The 20129-nt window shown below is 38.8% G+C and overlaps 1 protein-coding gene across 1 annotated transcript in view; it reads left to right on the top strand.

Moving 5' to 3' along the window:
• The window catches only part of LOC112629132 (elongation factor-like GTPase 1), a 124463-nt gene that overhangs the window by 23486 nt on the left and 80848 nt on the right, over nt 1–20129 (top strand). Inside the window, 5 exon segments of the mRNA XM_025392621.1 lie at nt 6468–6591; nt 14467–14543; nt 15260–15396; nt 16006–16128; nt 18468–18567. Of these exon segments, the coding sequence (XP_025248406.1) occupies nt 6468–6591; nt 14467–14543; nt 15260–15396; nt 16006–16128; nt 18468–18567 (561 nt within the window).

Raw genomic sequence — 20129 nt, 5'->3', positions numbered from 1 at the left:
AGCTTCCTCTCAGGGGTGTACTCCACCCTGTGAGGTGTGGGGTGTCATACTGCCCCTAGTGGGGGATGTCTCCCAGTTAGGCTACTCAGGGGTCAGGGACCCACTTGAGCAGGCAGTCTGTCCCTTCTCAGATCTCAACCTCCGTGTTGGGAGATCCACTGCTCTTTTCAAAGCTGTCAGACAGAGTCGTTTGCGTCTGCAGAGCTTTCTGCTGAGTCTGTTATTGTTTACTGTGCCCTGTCCCCAGAGGTGGAGTCTACAGAGACAGGCAGGTTTCCTTGAGCTGCTGTGAGCTCCACCCAGTTCGAGCTTCCCAGCAGCTTTGTTTACCTACTTAAGCCTCAGCAATGGCGGGCGCCCCTCCCCCAGCCTGGCTGCTGCCTTGCCGGTAGATCGCAGACTGCTGTGCTAGCAATGAGGGAGGCTCCGTGGGTGTGGGACCCTCCCAGCCAGGTGTGGGATATGATCTCCTGGTGTGCCTGTTTGCTTAAAGCGCAGTATTGGGGTGGGAGTTACCCGATTTTCCAGGTGTTGTGTGTCTCAGTTCCCCTGGCTAGGAAAAGGGATTCCCTTCCCCCTTGCGCTTCCCAGGTGAGGCAATGCCTCGCCCTGCTTCAGCTCTCGCTGGTCGGGCTGCAGCAGCTGACCAGCACCGATTGTCCGGCACTCCCCAGTGAGAAGAACCCAGTACCTCGGTTGAAAATGCAGAAATCACCGGTCTTCTGTGTCGCTCGCGCTGGGAGTTGGCGACTGGAGCTGTTCCTATTCGACCATCTTGCTCCGCCCCTGGTTGAGGTTTTCTTTTGGTGGTGGGAGAGGACCTATGGATTTCCATTTACTCTAGAACCCTTTGTTGAAAAGATTATCTCTTCTCCATAGAATTGCTTTTGTGCCTTTGTCAAAATGCACAGTTTTTTGTTGGGCATACTTGTGTGGGTCTGTTTCTGAGTGTTTTGTTCTGTTCCATTAATCTATGTGTCTGTCTTTCCAACAGTACCACATAATTTTGATTAGTGTAGCTACAAAATAAGTCTTGAAATCAGGTAGATTATTTCTGTCCACATTATTTTTATTTTTCAAAATTACTTTGCTGTTCAAGGCCTTTGCCTTTCCATGTAGATTTTATAGTAATCTTACCTATATCTGCAAAAACATCTTGCTAGGATTTTGATGGAAATTGCTTGGTAAACCTGTTAATTTGGGGAGAATTTTGACATCTTTGCTATGTTGAATCTTTTCTGTTCCATGAACACTATGCCTCTCCATTTATTTAAAATTTTTAAAAATTCTTTTATGAGCATTTTATAGTTTTCAGCATATAAGTGCTATACATGTTGAGTTAGATTTACACTTAATTTTTCATTTTTCTGAATGATTATAAGTGATATTTTTAATTTTGGTGTTCACACATTCATCTAGTATATAGAAATACAATTAATTTTTGAATGTTGATCTTGTGTACTGTCACCTTGCTGAACTCACTTGAAATTCTTTGTAGCTATTTTGGAATTTGCTATGAGACAATCATGTCTGCAAATAGGAATTGTTTTATTTTTTCCTTTTCTATTTGCATGCTGTTTTCTCTTTTGCTGATTGCACTGGCTAGAATTTCCAGCACTATTTGACTGACAGGGATGAGAGTGGACGTCCTTGCCTTATTCTTGATCTTAGGAGAAAAGCATTAAGTCTTTCACCTTTAGAAATAATGTTAGGGCTGCAGACTGGTTTTGGATGTCCTTTATCAAGTTGAGGAAGCCCCCTAATATTCTTATTTTTCTGAAAGTCGTTATTATGAATGTGTCAAGTTTTCTCACATACCTTTTCTATATTAATATATTTGTATGATTTTTCTTCTTTAGATTGTTAATATGGTATATTACATTGATGTTTTTGAATATTGAGCCAGTCTTGCATTTCTTTATAGATTTTATATACAATTGATTTTTAACTTTAACTTTATTCTTGAGTAAATTCAAATGTATACCACAAAAGGATCCTACCTTATTCCTTAGCTCAGTTTACTTCCTGTCAGTTTTTTGTTTATCTTCCTAAAGTTATTTACACATAGCTGAACAAATATATTTATATATTTATATTAACTTTTATACCAACAGTAGCAAAAGTTAGTCTAGCTTTATTGAGGATGTACATATGCTAAATATTGAGTTAGTCACTTTATTTAAATTATTTCACCAAATTCTGACAACACTCCTTTGAAATAGATATTACTATTTATTATCTAGGTCTCAAGAACATTGAGTATCTTTTGTTCAACATCAGTCAGCTACTAAGAGGCAGAGCTGATATTAAGATTAAAGTCTGCCTGACTCTGAAGCATGTGTTTTTTTGACATGGTTCTTCTCTGGTGTCTGCCTTATGGGGTATAAGGATCCTTATTTCTTCTTATTGCCTCTTCTGAATTTGTACATGCTGAGGCCATGTTGACAGTGACATTGGATTTCAGAATGGAGTAGGTAATTGATCACATTTTTTGACTACATCAATTTCTGACTTGTGGAATTAAAAAATCCAAATGTAGTTAAAAAATTATTACTTTGAGAAAAGTGTCTGTGGTTTGGATAAATAATAGTGGGACCATAATGACCTTTACTTTAGTTGTGCGCTTAATATTGCATGTAAGTTGCAGGGATTGTAGAACTAGAAATGATGCACAAGGAGAAAACAGTCTCTTCATGAAACATGTATCAGTATGACTTAGAATTGGAAAGAAAGAAAGGATCAGGAGCTGACTAGAATGCAAGGCTTGGGAGTAGCCTAACAAATCTCTGGCTTCATTTTTTAAAATGTATTTTCCTTTTTACTGGAAATTGTTCTTCAATTTCCCTTTGACCAGATTTTGTCTTGGGCAGGGCAGTGTAATATAATATCATAATTTTCTGTTTGTAATAAATTATAGATACCTTAGTCCATTTGATGCCCGAAAGATCATACTAGAGCTTAAATAAATTGAGGTAATATGTATATGATAAAAATAGAAATTGTGAACCTGCTGAGAATTTGCACTTTTCATATATGGTTGATGAGTTGTCATTATCACCTTTCTAGACCTCAGTTTACTTATCTGAAAAAACAAGAATATTGGGCTAAGATGATTTCAAGACTTTCTTCAGATTCATTCACAGTGATTCATTCAGTCGTGTAATAGGGTCAGACCTGTTGATTTCCTGATTTGTGAGCATTCTGCTAGTAAACCACAAGGTGGGAGGCTTGTCCCTTTCTTGCAGTGATTTTCATAAGTAATTCAATGTTTTATGCTAATTTTAGTCTAAATCACACAAATTGGGGGAAATTTATTGTGGAAGGAAAAGGAATGGAGAGGAAGTTGAATGGATAGAATAAGGGTAATTTACATAGCATTTACTTTTGATATTTTTGGATACTATCAGCCAATAAATGAATGTTCCCCTGTATTAGACAAGGTCAGATTTAGAGATCGGCTAGTGTCTGTTCTCAACAAGTTGATATGTGAATTTATGGGAAAGCAGTGGTGGAAATGAAAGCACCAGAGACTTTTTCCTTCCCATTTTCCTCTAAAATGTCAGTGAATAGACCAAGTTGACAGCTGCATGTGTCACAAAAGGTGGAATTTGCAAGATGGTTCTATAAACTCTCTGCAGTGGGAAAGGATTAAGAAGTGTAACTAGAGGCTGAACCTAGGTCTTCTGCCTAAATCTATCCTGTTAATTGATGTTAATCTGGGAGAGTCTGCTCTGAAAAGCAGAAACACATTGACTTGGATGGGTAGCAGCAAGAATCTAAGTTCTAGTTTTAGATACATAGAAATGAGTCCCCAACCTTATAGCATAGGGACAGGAGAGAAGAGACAATGAAAAGCTCTTTGTAATAGATTTACTTGTCTTTGTGTAACTGTGTTTTAGAATTCTATAGTTAACAGTAACCCACTTCGTAGCTTGGAGGGCAAAAGGGTGTGTGGTTCAGTAATTTCATACTTGACTGAGTTGTCGTTCAGGAAGATAGGCAACAAATAGATCAATAGTCTTGGAATATAAATCGGTCTGCAGGTCTCTTAGACTCTTGTTTGCAGTTACTCTGTGGAGGAAAGGAATTGAAATAGAATTCAAGAATGGAGAAGTGCTAGAAATTGTCAGTTTAAAAATTGTAGCTGATTAATGACAAAAATTAATAAAAACACTAGCAGTAATGGGGAATGGGTTGATGTTAAGCAAATTTTGTGGTGACTATGGAATAAAAAAGAATGAAAAGGATAAGAAGCAAGATTTTGAAAGATTTATGTACCCGTGTGTGTACACATGTGTGAATATTTTATGTGGTGGACTAGAAGAGCCTAGCCTAAGCAAATGGGCAAATGTCTTACTATAATTTATGATTTTGATGGAGGTTTCAGAGTGTTTGTTTATAAAAATCTTTAAGTTTGCCACTGTCAGAATTAAGAGCAGGATGTTTATCTGGCATGTCATTATAAAAGATAAATGAATGTATAATATAGTCTGGGTAACACAAAACATTTTTTTAAAATCCTGAAAGAATAGAAACCACACTAGAAATCTAACTGATCAAAACAGTTGTACCAATAAAGGATTGTACCAATAAATATATGAAATCCTCTATTAAGGAGATATTTTTTAGAAAGGAAATTTCATTAAAAAAATAAATCCAGAAGTTTGATAAATAAAAGAGATAAACATAAAGCATAATGGACAGAAGCTACATACCAAAGCTTTGACTCAGATATATCAACCAAATATGAATGAAAAGAGAGGTTTGGCAATATTAACAATAAAATAGGATTTACGGTAAATGAATTATGGCATAAGGATCATTTTCGCATAGATAATTGACACATTTACTAGTGAAGAGACTAACTATCAATTATAACAACAAAGTGCATGAGACAAAAATAGAACTATAAGTGGAACTCTGCGGGCACTTGGTGTGGGGGAGATCTACACAGGTTAATTAGGAAGATGAACCATATGAATAGAATAATTAAAGTCAGAATTTAAGTATCAGTGAAGGATAGACAAAAATTCGTTCTATATCAGGTGAAAAAGTAATTCAAATTTAAAAGAAAGAAAATGTCACAGGTTTCATGTGTTCATCACTCAGTCATTAGCTCCGGTTTTAACCATCTAAGAAGAGACCCAAGTTGCCAATGTGGAGAGCAAAGCTTCAGCTGTATTTATTGAGGCCCCAGGGAGCATCACTGCTAAAGAATAGGGCTCCCTTCTACAGTTAGGTTGGAGAATGCCTGGGAAGTCAGTCCACAGTGGTTGCCTCCTATTGTTTCCTTCCACCTGTAGACCTTGGACCTGCCTGTAGGTCCTGAATTGGATTTGCAAATCTGCATGGCAGGTTGCAGCCTGCCTAGCAAAACTGGGTGTTGATAAATGAAAAGCTGCAGAGATAAGGGTATCCTGACTTAACGTCTGCAAGTAAGGCTCTGTGCGCCATTCTGGGTGTGCAGAAACACAGGAAGCCAGGAGGAGGCCTGACTCTTTTTAGCGATCCACAGATAGGCAGCAAGGCAGAGCCTGCTTTCTTTTTGAGGCATAGGAACTCTACCAGTGGTTGGCAGCCTTTCACATTGTGTTCATTTGTGGAGGAGTGATTAAAGAGTCACCTGTGAACAAAGATAGTTTTATTTCTTCTTTTCTAATTAGTATACTTTCTATTTCCTTTTCTTGTGTGATTGCATTAGGTTGGGCTTTCAGTATGGTGTGGAAAAGAACTGGGGATATCCTTTTCTTTTTTTTTTTTTTCCTGAGCAGCACCTTTTAAGATGCTGGTACTTTGAAAATTCTCATCTCAAATCTTAGATTAAATTATATTGTTCTCTAAAGAAAAGGTATTTCTTGGGTGCTTTATCCAGATGATGTAGATGCTATATATAGCACCCTTAGTTGTTGTTGACTGTCCTCCTCTGACTGTAGACCATGGTGGTAACTGGTTTCTCTGTGGGCTGATGAGAGTTAAGTCAGTGTGTGTATGTTTACCATTAATCTAGGATAATAAAAACCTTGTTTTGGCAGGTTGTGTCTCAAGAGTTTCTCTCATTTGTAAGCAACTGTCACTTATAGCAGTGAGTAGCTGAAATAAAGCTTCATTGTTGGCATAGTTGTGACAAGCAACTGGAGCTTGCATTTTCTTTTCCATAGTTTTATTTTGCTTTACACGTGTAAAATTAAGAAACAAAGCTATAGCATGTATTACCAATTAGTGTAGACCCGAACATGGGCTTTGGAACCAGACCGCTTGGTTTTAAATCCCCACCTCACTTCTTCCGTGTGTGATATCTCTGTGCTTCATTACCCTTTTCTGTAAAATGGGGAAATTCTGTAGGATAGTGGATTAAGTTTAGTAATACACGTGTAAAGAAGTTTGAACAGTACCTGTCACAGAAATGTTCAAATGTTACCTATGCTATTCATTGTTATTAATAATGTGAACATTTGGTCTTCTTTCAGAATTGAGCACTTTGCCAGAATCTACAGTCAAAAAATTGACATCAAAAAGGAAGTTCTTATGAAAACCTTGTGGGGAGATTACTATATAAATATGAAGGCTAAAAAGATCATGAAGGGTGATCAGGTAATGTGGTGTATATCCTTTTTGACTGTTGGTCGTGTTCTTGCCCTATGAAAATCTATCGTGTAATATCTTTCATAAATATAATTCAGCTTTAATTTATGCAGCTGAGTTCATGAGGGACATTTTTACTGTGTATAATTGGGAAAGGCTTACAACTCTCATATACAGGTATTGTTCATATAGAGTTCTTAGTTCCTTTAAGTGTAGTGAGCAAAGAACTGCTTTTTATTTTCTTTCTTTTTTTTTTTAGAAGACCAAAAATCTTAGATCTTGGGCACCTGAAGACACACATTTTGTGCCGTGCATTTATTTGTCTCTGTCACCATAAAGAGATGTCTCTTCTAGACATCCCTGTATGGTTCAAACTGTCCTAGTCTCAGTTGAAGCCTTATCTCACTGCATGCTGGTCATTGTGCAGTGTAGATCAGGAGAGGTGGATGCTCCCTGAAACCCCTTCTTCTGTAGATAGAGGTGGTGTAGGAATTCTGTCATATACCCTCAAAGGATACTTTTCTTGGAGCTTTATTTAATTATTTATTTTTATTATACTTTAAGTTCTAGGGTACATGTGCAAAACGTGCAGGTTTGTTACATATGTATACATGTGCCAGGTTGGTGTGCTGCACCCATTAACTTGTCATTTACAATAGGTATATCTCCTAATGCTATCCCTCCCCTCTACCCCCTCCCCACAATAGGACCCCATGTGTGATGCTCCCCTTCCTGTGTCAAAGTGATCTCATTGTTCAATTCCCACCTGTGAGTGAGAACATGTGGTATTTGGTTTTCTGTTCTTGCGATAGTTTGCTGAGAATGATGGTTTCCAGCTGCATCCATGTCCCTACAAAGGACACGAACTCATCCTTTTTTATGGCTGCATAGTATTCCGTGGTGTGTATTTGCCACATTTTCTTAATCCAGTCTGTCACTGATGGACATTTGGGTTGATTCCAAGTCTTTGCTATTGTGAATAGTGCCACAATAAACATACGTGTGCATGTGTCTTTATAGCAGCATGACTTATAATCCTTTGGATATATACCCAATAATGGGATGGCTGGGTCAAATGGTATTTCTTGTTCTAGATCCTTGAGGAATCGCCACACTGTTTTTCACAATGGTTGAACTAGTTTACAGTCCCACCAACAGTGTAAAAGTGTTCCTATTTCTCCACATCCTCTCCAGCACCTGTTGTTTCCTGATTTTTTAATGATCGCCATTCTAACTGGTGTGAGATGGTATCTCATTGTGGTTTTGATTTGCATTTCTCTGATGGCCAGTGATGATGAGCATTTTTTCATGTGTCTGTTGGCTGTATGAATGTCTTCTTTGGAGAAATGTCTGTTCATATCCTTTGCCCACTTTTTGATGGGGTCGTTTGTTTTTTTTCTTGTAAATTTGTTTGAGTTCTTTATAGGTTCTGGATATTAGCCTTTGTCAGATGAGTACATTGCAAAAATTTTCTCCCATTCTGTAGGTTGCCTGTTCACTCTGATGGTAGTTTCTTTTGCTGTGCAGAAGCTCTTTAGTTTAATTAGATCCCATTTGTCAATTTTGGCTTTTGTTGCTGTTGCTTTTGGTGTTTTAGACATGAAGTCCTTGTCTATGCCTATGTCCTGAATGGTATTACCTAGGTTTTCTTCTAGGGTTTTTATGGTTTTAGGTCTAACATTTAAGTCTCTAATCCATCTTGAATTAATTTTTGTATAAAGAGTAAGGAAAGGATCCAGTTTCAGCTTTCTACTTATGGCTAGCCAGTTTTCACAGCACCGTTTATTAAATAGGGAATCCTTTCCCCATTTCTTGTTTTTGTAAGGTTTGTCAAAGATCAGATGGCTGTAGATGTGTGATATTATTTCTGAGGGTTCTGTTCTGTTCCATTGGTCTGTATCTCTGTTTTGGTGCCAGTACCATGCTGTTTTGGTTTGAAGTCAGGTAGCATGATGCCTCCAGCTTTGTTCTTTTGGCTTAGGATTGTCCTGGCAATGCGGGGTCTTTTTTGGTTCCACATGAACTTTAAAGCAGTTTTTTCCAATTCTGTGAAGAAAGTCATTGGTAGCTTAACGGGGATGGCATTGAATCTATAAATTACCTTGGGTAGTATGACCATTTTCACGATATTGATTCTTCCTATCCATGAGCATGGTATGTTCTTCCATTTGTTTGTGTCCTCTTTTATTTCACTGAGTAGTGGTTTGTAGTTCTCTTTGAAGAGGTTCTTTACATCCCTTGTAAGTTGGATTCCTAGATATTTTATTCTCTTTGAAGCTATTGTGAATGGGAGTTCATTCATGATTTGCTCGCTGTCTGTTACTGGTGTATAAGAATGCTTGTGATTTTTGCACATTGATTTTGTATCCTGAGACTTTGCTGAAGTTGCTTATCAGCTTAAGGAGATTTTGGGCTGAGACAATGGGGTTTTCTGAATATACAATCATCTCATCTGCACACAGGGACAATTTGACTTCTTCTTTCCCTAACTGAATACCCTTGATTTCTTTCTCTTGCCTGATTTCCCTAGCCAGAACTTCTAAACTAGGAGTGGTGAGAGAGGGCATCCCTGTCTTGTGCCAGTTTTCAAAGGGAATGCTTCCAGTTTTTGCCCATTCAGTATGATATTGGCTGTGGGTTTGTCATAAATAGCTCTTATTATTTTGAAATACATTCCATCAATACCGAATTTATTGAGAGTTTTTAGCATGAAGGGCTGTTGAATTTTGTCAAAGGCCTTTTCTGCATCTATTGAGATAATCATGTGGTTTTTGTCTTTGGTTCTGTTTATATGCTGGATTACGTTTATTGATTTGCGTATGGTGAACCAGCCTTGCATCCCAGGGATGAAGTCCACTTGATCATGGTGGATAAGCTTTTTGATGTGCTGCTGGATTCGGTTTGCCAGTATTTTATTGAGGATTTTTGCATTGATGTTCATCAGGGATATTGGTCTAAACTTCTCTTTTTTTGTTGTATATCTGCCAGGCTTTGGTATCAGGATGATGTTGACCTTGTAAAATGAGTTAGGGAGGACTCCCACTTTTTCTATTGATTGGAATAGTTTCAGAAGGAATGGTACCAACTCCTCCTTGTACCTCTGGTAGAATTCGGCTGTGAATCCATCTGGTCCTGGACTTTTTTTGATTGGTAGGCTATTAATTATTGCCTCAATTTCAGAGCCTGCTATTGGTGTCTTCAGAGATTCAGCTTCTTCCTGGTTTCGTCTTGGAAGAGTGTAAGTGTCCAGGAAATTATCCATTTCTTCTAGGTTTTCTAGTTTATTTGTGTAGAGGTGTTTATAGTATTCTCTGATGGTAGTTTGTATTTCTGTGGGGTCAGTGGTGATATCCCCTTTATCATTTTTTATTGCATCTATTTGATTCTTCTCTCTTTTCTTCTTTATTAGTCTTGCTAGAGGTTAATCAATTTTGTTGATCCTTTCAAGAAACCGGCTCCTGGATTCGTTGATTTTTTGGAGGGTTTTTTGTGTCTCTATCTCCTTCAGTTCTGCTCTGATCTTAGTTATTTCTTGCCTTCTGCTAGCTTTTGAATGTGTTTGCTCTTGCTTCTCTAGTTCTTTTAATTGTGATGTTAGGGTGTCAATTTTAGATAATTCCTGCTTTCTCTTGTGGGCATTTAATGCTATAAATTTCCCTCTACACACTGCTTTGAATGTATCCCAGAGATTCTGGTATGTTGTATCTTTGTTCTCATTGGTTTCAAAGAACATCTTTATTGCTGCCTTCATTTCGTTATATACCCAGTAGTCATTCAGGAGCAGGTTGCTCAGTTTCCATGTAGTTGAGCGGTTTTGATTGAGTTTTTTAGTCCTGAGTTCTAGTTTGATTGCACTGTGGTCTGAGAGACAGTTTGTTATAATTTCTGTTCTTGTACATTTGCTGAGGAGTGCTTTACTTCCAACTATGCGGTCAATTTTGGAATAAGTGTGATGTAGTGCTGAGAAGAATGTTGTTGATTTGGAGTGGAGAGTTCTGTAGATGTCTATTAGGTCTGCTTGGTGCAGAGTTGAGTTCAATTCCTGGATATCCTTGTTAACTTTCTGTCTCATTGATCTGTCTAATGTTGACAGTGGAGTGTTGAAGTCTCCCCTTATTATTGTATGGGAGTCTAAGTCTCTTTGTAAGTCTCTAAGGACTTGCTTTATGAATGTGGGTGCTCTTGTGTTGGGTGCATATATATTTAGGATAGTTAGCTGTTCCTGATGAATTGATCCCTTTACCATTATGTAATGGCCTTTTTTGTCTCTTTTGATCTTTGATGGTTTAAAGTCTGTTTTATCAGAGACTAGGATTGCAACCCCTGCTATTTTTTGTTTTCCATTTGCTTGGTAGATCTTCCTCCATCCCTTTATTTTGAGCCTATGTGTGTCTCTGCATGTGGGATGGGTTTCCTGAATACAGCAAACTGATGAGTCTTGACTCTTTATCCAGTTTGCCAGTCTGTGTCTTTTAATTGGACCGTTTAGTCCATTTACATTTAAGGGTAATATTGTTATATGTGAACTTGATCCTGTCATTATGATATTAGCTAGTTATTTTGCTCGCTAGTTGATGCAGTTTCTTCCTAGCATCTATGGACTTTACATTTTCATGTGTTTTTGCAATGACTGGTAGCTGTTGTTCCTTTCCATGTTTAGTGCTTCCTTCAGGATCTCTTGTAAGGCAGGCCTGGTGGTGTCAAAATCTCTAAGCATTTGCTTGTCTGTAAAGGATTTTATTTCTCCTTCACTTATGAAACTTAGTTTGACTGGATATGAAATTCTGGGTTTAAAATTCTTTTCTTTAAGAATGTTGAATATTGGCCCCCACTCTCTTCTGGCTTGTAGAGTTTCTGCTGAGAGATCTGCTGTTAGTCTGATGGGCTTCCCTTTGAGTGTAACCCGACCTTTCTCTCTGGCTGCCCTTAAGATTTTTTCCTTCATTTCAACTTTGGTGAATCTGACAATTATATGTCTTGGAGTTGCTCTTCTTGAGGAGTGTCTTTGTGGCATTCTCTGTATTTCCTGAATTTGGTATTGGCCTGCCTTACTAGGTTGGGGAAGTTCTCCTGGATGATATCCTGCAGAGTGTTTTCCAACTTGGTTCCATTTTCCCCATCACTTTCAGGCACGCCAATCAGACGTAGATTTGGTCTTTTCACATAATCCCATACTTCTTGGAGGCTTTGTTCATTTCTTTTTTTACTCTTTTTACTTTTTTTCTCTTTTTACTCTTTTTCCTCCACATTTCTCTTCTCGCTTCATTTCATTCATTTGATCTTCAATCGCTGATACTCTTTCTTCCAGTTGATTGAGTCAGTTACTGAAACTTGTGCATTTGTCACATATTTCTCATGTTATGGTGTTCATCTCTATCAGTTCTTTTAAGGTCTTCTCTGCCTTGATTATTCATCCATTCTTTTTTCAAGGTTTTTAGTTTCTTTGCACTGGTTACGTAGTTCCTCCTTTAGCTCTGAGAATTTTGATTGACTGAGGCCTTCTTCTCTCAACTCGTCAAAGTCATTCTCCATCCAGCTTTGTTCCGTTGCTGGCAATGAGCTGCATTCCTTTGGAGGGGGAGATGCGCTCTGATTTTTTGAATTTCCAACTTTTCTGCACTGCTTTTTCCCCATCTTTGTGGTTTTATCTGCCTTTGGTCTTTGATGATGGTGATGTACTGATGGGGTTTTGGTGTGGGTGTCCTTTCTGTTTGTTAGTTTTCCTTCTAACAGTCAGGACCCTCAGCTGTACGTCTTGAGGTTCACTCTAGACCCTGTTTGCCTGGGTATCAGCAGCGGAGGCTGCAGAATATAGAATATTGCTGCACAGTGAGTGTTGCTGTCTGATTCTTGCTCTGGAAGCTTCGTCTCAGGGGTGTACCCCACCGTGTGAGGTGTGAGGTGTGGATCTGCACCTAGTGGGGGATGTCTCTCAGTTAGGCTACTTAGGTGTCAGGGAACCACTTGAGCAGGCAGTCTGTCCTTTCTCAGATCTCAACCTCCGTGCTGGGAGATCCACTGCTCTCTTCAAAGCTATCAGACAGGGGCATTTACCTCTGCAGAAGTTTCTGTTGATTTTTGTTTAGCTATGCCCTGTCCCCAGAGGAGGAGTCTACAGAGGCAGGCCAGCCTCTTTGAGCTGAGGTGGGCTCCACCCAATTCGAGCTTCCCGGTGGCTTTGTTTACACACTTAAGCCTCAGCAATGGTGGGCGCCCCTCCCCCAGCCTCACAGCCACCTTGCTGTTAGATCTCAGACTTCTGTGCTAGCAATGAGGGAGGCTCCGTGGGTGTGGGACCCTCCTGGCCAGGTGTGGAGTAAAACTCTTGATATGCCATTTGCTAAGACCCTTGGTCAAGCGCAGTATTAGGGTGGGAGTTACCCAATTTTCCAGGCGTCGTGTGTCTCAGTTTCCCTTGGCTAGGAAAAGGGATTCCCTTCCCCCTTGCACTGCCCAGGTGAGGGGATGCCTCACCCTGCTTCAGCTCTCCTGGTTGGGCTGCACTAGCTGACCAGCACCGATTGTCCATCACTCCCCAGTGAGATGAACCCGGTACCTCAGTTGAAAATGCAGAAATCACCCGTCTTCTGTGTCACTCATGCTGGGAGCTGGAGATTGGAGCTGTTGCTATTCAGCCATCTTGGGCGCGCCCCCTTGGAGCTTTATTTTTTAATGTAAAAACCAGCATTTCATAAATTTATTCTCATTGAAAATCATACATTGCTTTTTAGAAAGTACTCACAAGTATAAAGCCACATCAAACAAAAAAATCGAAGCCAGCACTGCTAGTAGATGATTGTAATTTTTTTCATTCTCTTTACATGGATATATACATCCCTCAGTTGAGATTATGCTGTTTATACAATGTAGCTGCCTTTTTGCTTTTGTTGTATCATGAACATCTTCCCTTGCCATTAAAAGCTTTTTTATAAACAATATATTTTAAAGGCAGTAAATATAGCTAAGTGGGAAAGAGCATGCCTTGAGAGTTGACTCTGTGTTTGAATTTTGGCTCCACCACTTATTGGCTTTATGACTTTTATCTCAGTTATTTCATCTGTAAAATTGAGATAATATCACTTATTTGATAGGATAGTTATGATGATTATATGAAATAATTCAGTAAACCCCGTTATTTTATTTTGTGAGAGCACTATCATTTATGTAATCATTCTCTTAAGATTGGAAATAGTTTTTTTTCCAAATGCTTTGATATTGTAAGTAGAGTTATGATAGACATCTTTGGACATAAGTTTTATGTCTTCATGGTGAGTTTTTTTAAACTGAGCATTCTAAGTCAATGACTTTTCATTTCTTAATACTGTTGCCAGTAGTTCTTCAGAAAGGAGGTATGAATTTATTAATTTATCCCACCTCATGTATATGGGAGAGTATACATCTCAAGGTGCTCTTGCTAGTAACTTGTTGTATAGTTTGGTGAGAAAAATGATGGGGTTTTTTGGATTTTCAAAATTTTCCTACCCTTGTGAAGTTTTAGAAATGTGTTTAAGAATGCTTTATGTTTCTTCTAACGTAATTTTAGACTGAAGTCCATGGAAAGAGCCTGCACGTGCAGAGTGAAGTTTTAGCTCTTGGCTTGGGTGCTGTGTGTATTTGTTTGATGGCAGCCATGGTAATATGACCCACGAATGGTCATGTCACTTGTAAAGTCTGTGGTTCCCAGAGGAAAGAACAGTGGATTATTATTAATTATGGATTATTGACTGTTTAGTGTGTTCTTATAACTACTTTCATCTACTTTATTTTTGAATAAATATTTTCAAGTAGAAATGAAACATATTGATAATAAAAACATGTCAAGAAGGAATATATAAATGCCTATTAAATGCTCAGGAACTTAAGCCCGTATATTCTTTTGTACAGGCCAAAGGAAAGAAACCTTTATTTGTACAGTTGATCCTGGAAAATATATGGAGTTTGTATGATGCTGTCTTGAAAAAGTAAGAGTCTTGTAACATTGTTTACCTTTAGGCATCTTTAGGCAGTATAATTTGTCTCACTTTCCAGTTTGATGAGTGGTACTTCAGAAAGCTGAGATGGACTGAGAAAGTGAACAGAGCTTCCACAGATGAGTTGATTACAGGGCTTGGAAGCAATTTAAAGAAGTCTATGTAACCCAGCTAAAGGGTGATATTGGAGGGACAGGACAGCAATATTTTATAGAGTGCTGAGGTGAAGAGATAAAAGGATAGAAAGAAACATTGGACCTTCGTGCATGCAAACTCAGGTTTAAAAAATAGTTATTAAAGTAGAAAAGGTGCTTGATAGCTAGGATCATTAATGGGGAAGTTGGGAAATAACTTTTCTGGTATAAGTTTGCTTTAGTGCATTCATTTTCTAAGTTATTGCTGAAGTGGAATAATGACTTGTTAGCACTTATTTGTAAGACTGCTTTACCACTTGATATAGTCTGCTTGAGGAGGTTGGGGAGAAGTACTTCCTGGGAAGTCTTAAAGAAGGATTCACTGGAAAGTGTAAGAGTAGAGGTTGAGGAGGCTTTTTCTGTGGCAGGATTCCCTTCAGTCATTTTTAGCTTTTTTTGAAAAAGTAACACATTAGGGTAAAAATATGCCAAATAATGTTGGGTTCCTTTTCCCCACTGCCTGTTTATATGTGCATATGACATTTTCACCCTCCAATCTTGTGTTTACTATAGGGACAAAGACAAAATTGATAAAATAGTGACTTCTGTAGGATTAAAAATTGGAGCCCGGGAGGCACGACATTCAGACCCTAAAGTTCAGATCAATGCCATTTGCGGTCAGTGGCTACCCATATCCCATGCTGTTCTTGGTATTGTTTATTCTACAGGTTTTTAATGAAATAGTTTTGATAAAGCAAGAAGAAACAATGCGTTATGGCAACCAGGAAATTCTCTGGAAATAACATTCAATCCAAAATAAGTCTTCTCTGCTTATTTAGTGTTCTACCGTGAAACTGTGTTTGATACTTTAATAATTAATACACTAATACTAATTTGTTTTAACATTACTAATCAACTTCTTTAGAAAGACAATCCTTTTGTGTTTATTTAGTAATCTGTAAAAATAAAAATGTTTACACTAAGATTTAAATATAAGTACATGATTTAGATGTTTGTGTTAGATAACTGTTTCAAGGTCACCAGTAGCCAACCTGCTAAGCTCTGTTCTCATTTGTTCCATGGGCTTCAGTGTTAAAGTATCTGTCATGAGGATCCTTTTTGGCCTTTTAGGAGTTTGTGAACTCCCTGAAATTGTGTGCATGTTTTGAGATGTGATGCATAAAGCAGTGTTGCCATATAACACATGCATTTTCTGTATGGACAGACTTTGTTACCTCAATATTTAGAGCATACAGTGAATCTTCGCCTTGGTGGGAGGCACTGGCTCAAGGTTTTGAGTCCTTAACAACAGACTTCAGCGATGGTGTGTCAGAAACTTCCTAGTCCCCTTGATATTACAGCCGAGAGAGTGGAGAGACTGATGTGTACAGGATCACAAACTTTTGACTCTCTTCCACCAGAAACTCAAGCACTGAAAGCAGGTAAGGAAAGATGGACCTGTTGGAATATACCATGTCATTGACTGTCCTCCATCCTGGCTGCTCTAGGCCAATTTGCTGAATGTTAGTTTGCTAAATGGCCAATTTGCCAAATGTCCACTTCCACAGATGAACAGTTTCACAAATGACTATTTCACCAGTTTTGCCTCCCACCCCCCCCCCAAAGGTTTTCTTGTTACAGCCATTTTGCTCAGCCAATAGGATGAGAGACCAGCAACTTCCTGTACACATGCTCCTCATGAGAAAAGAAGCTCCCATTCTGGACTTTGTAGGTTCCATGAAATTTGTCTCTACGAATTTTCTTTTCTCTAATTCTTTTCCTCCAGTTCTATTGCTTTTGTAACCGTGCCCCCAAACCACTACACTGTTGTTCTTGGCATCACTTCGACTTTTGGTTCGTTAAATCTAATGGCCAGTTTTCAGTCTTCATAGGACTAGGTCTGTCACTAGCATTTGATACAGGTGATCACTCCTCCTCCTTGAAGCACTTTCTTCCCTTGACTTCTAGGCTTCCATTGCTTCCATTCCCTTGCTTCTGCTTTTCTTTGTGTCTCCCTGGCTGCTTATCCTTAATAATCTCTTTTTGTGATTCCTCCCCATCTCCCTGGCTTTTTAACTTTGGGGTGCCCCAAGTAAGGTTCAAGTCTTTGATCCTCATCTATTTTACCTGCCATCCCTCTTCTGATAATCTCATCCAATCTCAAGACTTTAAATGACAACTACATACTCATAATTCACACAATTGTGTATCTTCAGAGCATGTCTGTTTTCTGGACTCTGGACTGATATCTAGAACTCCCTCTACACTGTGTTGTCTAAGAAGCATCTCAACTGAACATATCCCAAACTGGGCTTTTTATCTTATCCCCAAGTCTGCTCACCTAGTCATTTCCATCTCAGTTAGGGGCACCTCAATCTTTTCATTTACTCAGTCCAAAAACCTTGGAGTCATCTATGGCCCTTGTATTTATCTCATGCTCCAACATCCAGTCCATCAGCAAATCCTGTTTATTCTTCCTTTTAAATACAGAATTCAACTATTTCCCAATGTTTTCACTTCTGCCTCCCTGAGCCAAGAAACCACCATCTCTCACCTGGTTATTTTAATTGTTTAACAACTAGTATCCTGGCCGGGCCGGGCACAGTGGCCCACGCCTGTAATCCCAGCACTTCGGGAGGCTGAGGCGGGTTGATCATGAGGTCAAGAGCTCGAGACCATCCTGGCCAACATGATGAAACCCCGTCTCTACTAAAAATACAAAAATTAGCTGGGTGTGGTGGTACGTGCTTGTAGTCCCAGCTACTCAGGGGGCTGAGGCAGGAGAATTGCTTGAACCTGGGAGGGGGAGGTTGCAGTGAGCTGAGATCATGCCACTGCACTCCAGCCTGGGTGACAGAGTGAGATTCCGACTCAAAAAATAAACAAACAAACAGCAACAACAACGACAAAAAAACAACTAGTATCCCTGCTTCTTGATTCCGGTTAGTGCTTTCTCAATATTGTAGACAAAACAGAGTGATCCTCTTAAGATATAAGTCAGGGCATGTCATTCTGTTCCTCATTTAAAGCTTCCACTGGCAAAGACTTCTGATACATGTTTCATTCTTACTTCCTGTGGCTTTCTTTTTTCTTCTTTAAATTTTACTATTGAATTCTTTGTATACAAATTATTTTAATGTTAGGTGATGGAGTTGTTTTAAAAAAATTCATTAATCAATTTTTTTTACCTCCAATATGGGTTAAGGAAAATGTTCATATGTTAATATGAAATTGTGTTAAAATTTATGTATTTAGGGATAACTGGGTATTTTAATACTATTGAATCCTAATTTATTTCTAAGAATTTGTTAATATCATAATACAGTATTGTTGTCCATTTTATTTTCTAACTTGTTATTGTGGGGGATTGGAAAAGCTATTGATTTTTATATATCTTGTTAACAAGCTACCTTGTTGATTGTTGGCCTTTGGTAACATTCCTCAATTCTATATTTTCTGTACTTGACAGTGAAAAATGTATGAGTGCTTATAATAGGTGGTTAACCTCATTGCATAGCTTTAGCTTTCATATGAGGTCCCTCACCCTGTCAAATTTGTTTGCTTTTCTTTCCTTATTTCTGTCAACTCTGTTTGACCTTGCTCTGCTATTCTTTCCTGGCAATCTTACCCTTTTCTAATTAAAATTTTTATCATAGTTGGAAAAAGTTGTGGACTTCTGATATATTTAGATGATGCCATGTTCTAAACATTTTGTTTTCCAGAAAATCTATTCTTTTAATAATGGGAAAAGTAGTGACATTTTTACTTCCTATTTGTTTAGCTTTTATGAAATGTGGAAGTGAGGACACTGCTCCAGTTATCATATTTGTTTCCAAAACGTTTGCAGTTGATGCTAAGGCCTTGCCTCAGAATAAGCCAAGGTAAGGGAAGTGGGAAAGTTGGGCTGGGCTAGGAATATGGTATATATTTGGTGGGATGTCGTTGGGCTGTGGGTAGCGGGGGCACGGATAATGCTTTTCCTCCTCAACACAGAATTCATATCAAGCCAACCCTCAGGGTAACATACAATATGTACAGTAATGTATCCTTTTGTGATACCTCTGTAGGAGAAAGCTGTTGAAAGCAGATCTGGGATATTGAATTGAAGTGATGTAAGTTTGAAGAATAGTGCTAGTAGTAGTAGCAACAGTTAACTTTTGTTGAACATGTCAGGTGAGTTCTAATCTAAGCCTGCCTTGTCTCATCTAATTCTGTCTACCTCAGTAGAGATTATGAATGTATGAGTATCTCTGCTTCCCTGTGTGTATTATGTGTACCCGGGTGTGTTGGGTGTAGGAGAGGGATATTTCTCAAGTTCCAGAGTCTTGGGGAATCTGTCTATCTACATTTCCTGTTTTATATGTGAGTTCCCCTCCTTCTGTCTCTGCTGCTTGCCCCACTAGTTTAGATTCTGGTCATCTCTTGTGGATATTGTTGCAGCAACTTCCTAGCTGGTTCTTCTGCCCCATCTTTAGTTCCACCGATCCACTTGCCATTCTTCCTTTAGAGTGATCTTTATAAGGCTCATCTATGAAGATATGTCTCTTGCTCAAAAACCCTTAACGATTCTCACTGCCTTGAGCAGTTTTGATTCAAGTGTGAAGTGTTGGCGATGATCTCAGTGGTACATAGGGAAACAAGTTTTAACTTACTTGGTTGGCATATGTATTTATTATTATTATTATTATAATAATACTTTAAGTTCTAGGGCACATGTGCATAATGTGCAGGTTTGTTACATATGTATACTTGTGCCATGTTGGTGTGCTGCACCCATCAACTCGTCAGCACTCATCAACTCGTCATTTATATCAGGTATAACTCCCAATGCAATACCTCCCCCTTCCTCCCTCCCCCCTCCCCGTGATAGGCCCCGGTGTGTGATGTTCCCCTTCCCGAGTCCAAGTGATCTCATTGTTCAGTTCCCACCTATGAGTGAGAACATGCGGTGTTTGGTTTTCTGTTCTTGTGATAGTTTGCTAAGAATGATGGTTTCCAGCTGCATCCCTGTCTCTACAAAGGACACAAACTCATCCTTTTTTATGGCTGCATAGTATTCCGTGGTGTATATGTGCCACATTTTCTTAATCCAGTCTGTCACTGATGGACATTTGGGTTGATTCCAAGTCTTTGCTATTGTGAATAGTACCGCAATAAACATACGTGTGCATGTGTCTTTATAGCAGCATGATTTATAATCCTTTGGGTATATACCCAGTAGTGGGATGGCTGGGTCATATGATACATCTAGTTCTAGATCTTTGAGGAATCGCCATACTGTTTTCCATAATGGTTGAACTAGTTTACAGTCCCACCAACAGTGTAAAAGTGTTCCTATTTCTCCACATCCTCTCCAGCACGTATTGTTTCCTGACTTCTGAATGATCGCCATTCTAACTGGTGTGAGATGGTATCTCATTGTGGTTTTGATTTGCATTTCTCT

Source organism: Theropithecus gelada, chromosome 7b (assembly GCF_003255815.1).
Source record: "Theropithecus gelada isolate Dixy chromosome 7b, Tgel_1.0, whole genome shotgun sequence".
Taxonomy (NCBI): domain Eukaryota; kingdom Metazoa; phylum Chordata; class Mammalia; order Primates; family Cercopithecidae; genus Theropithecus; species Theropithecus gelada.
This window is presented reverse-complemented; position numbering and strand designations above follow the sequence as displayed.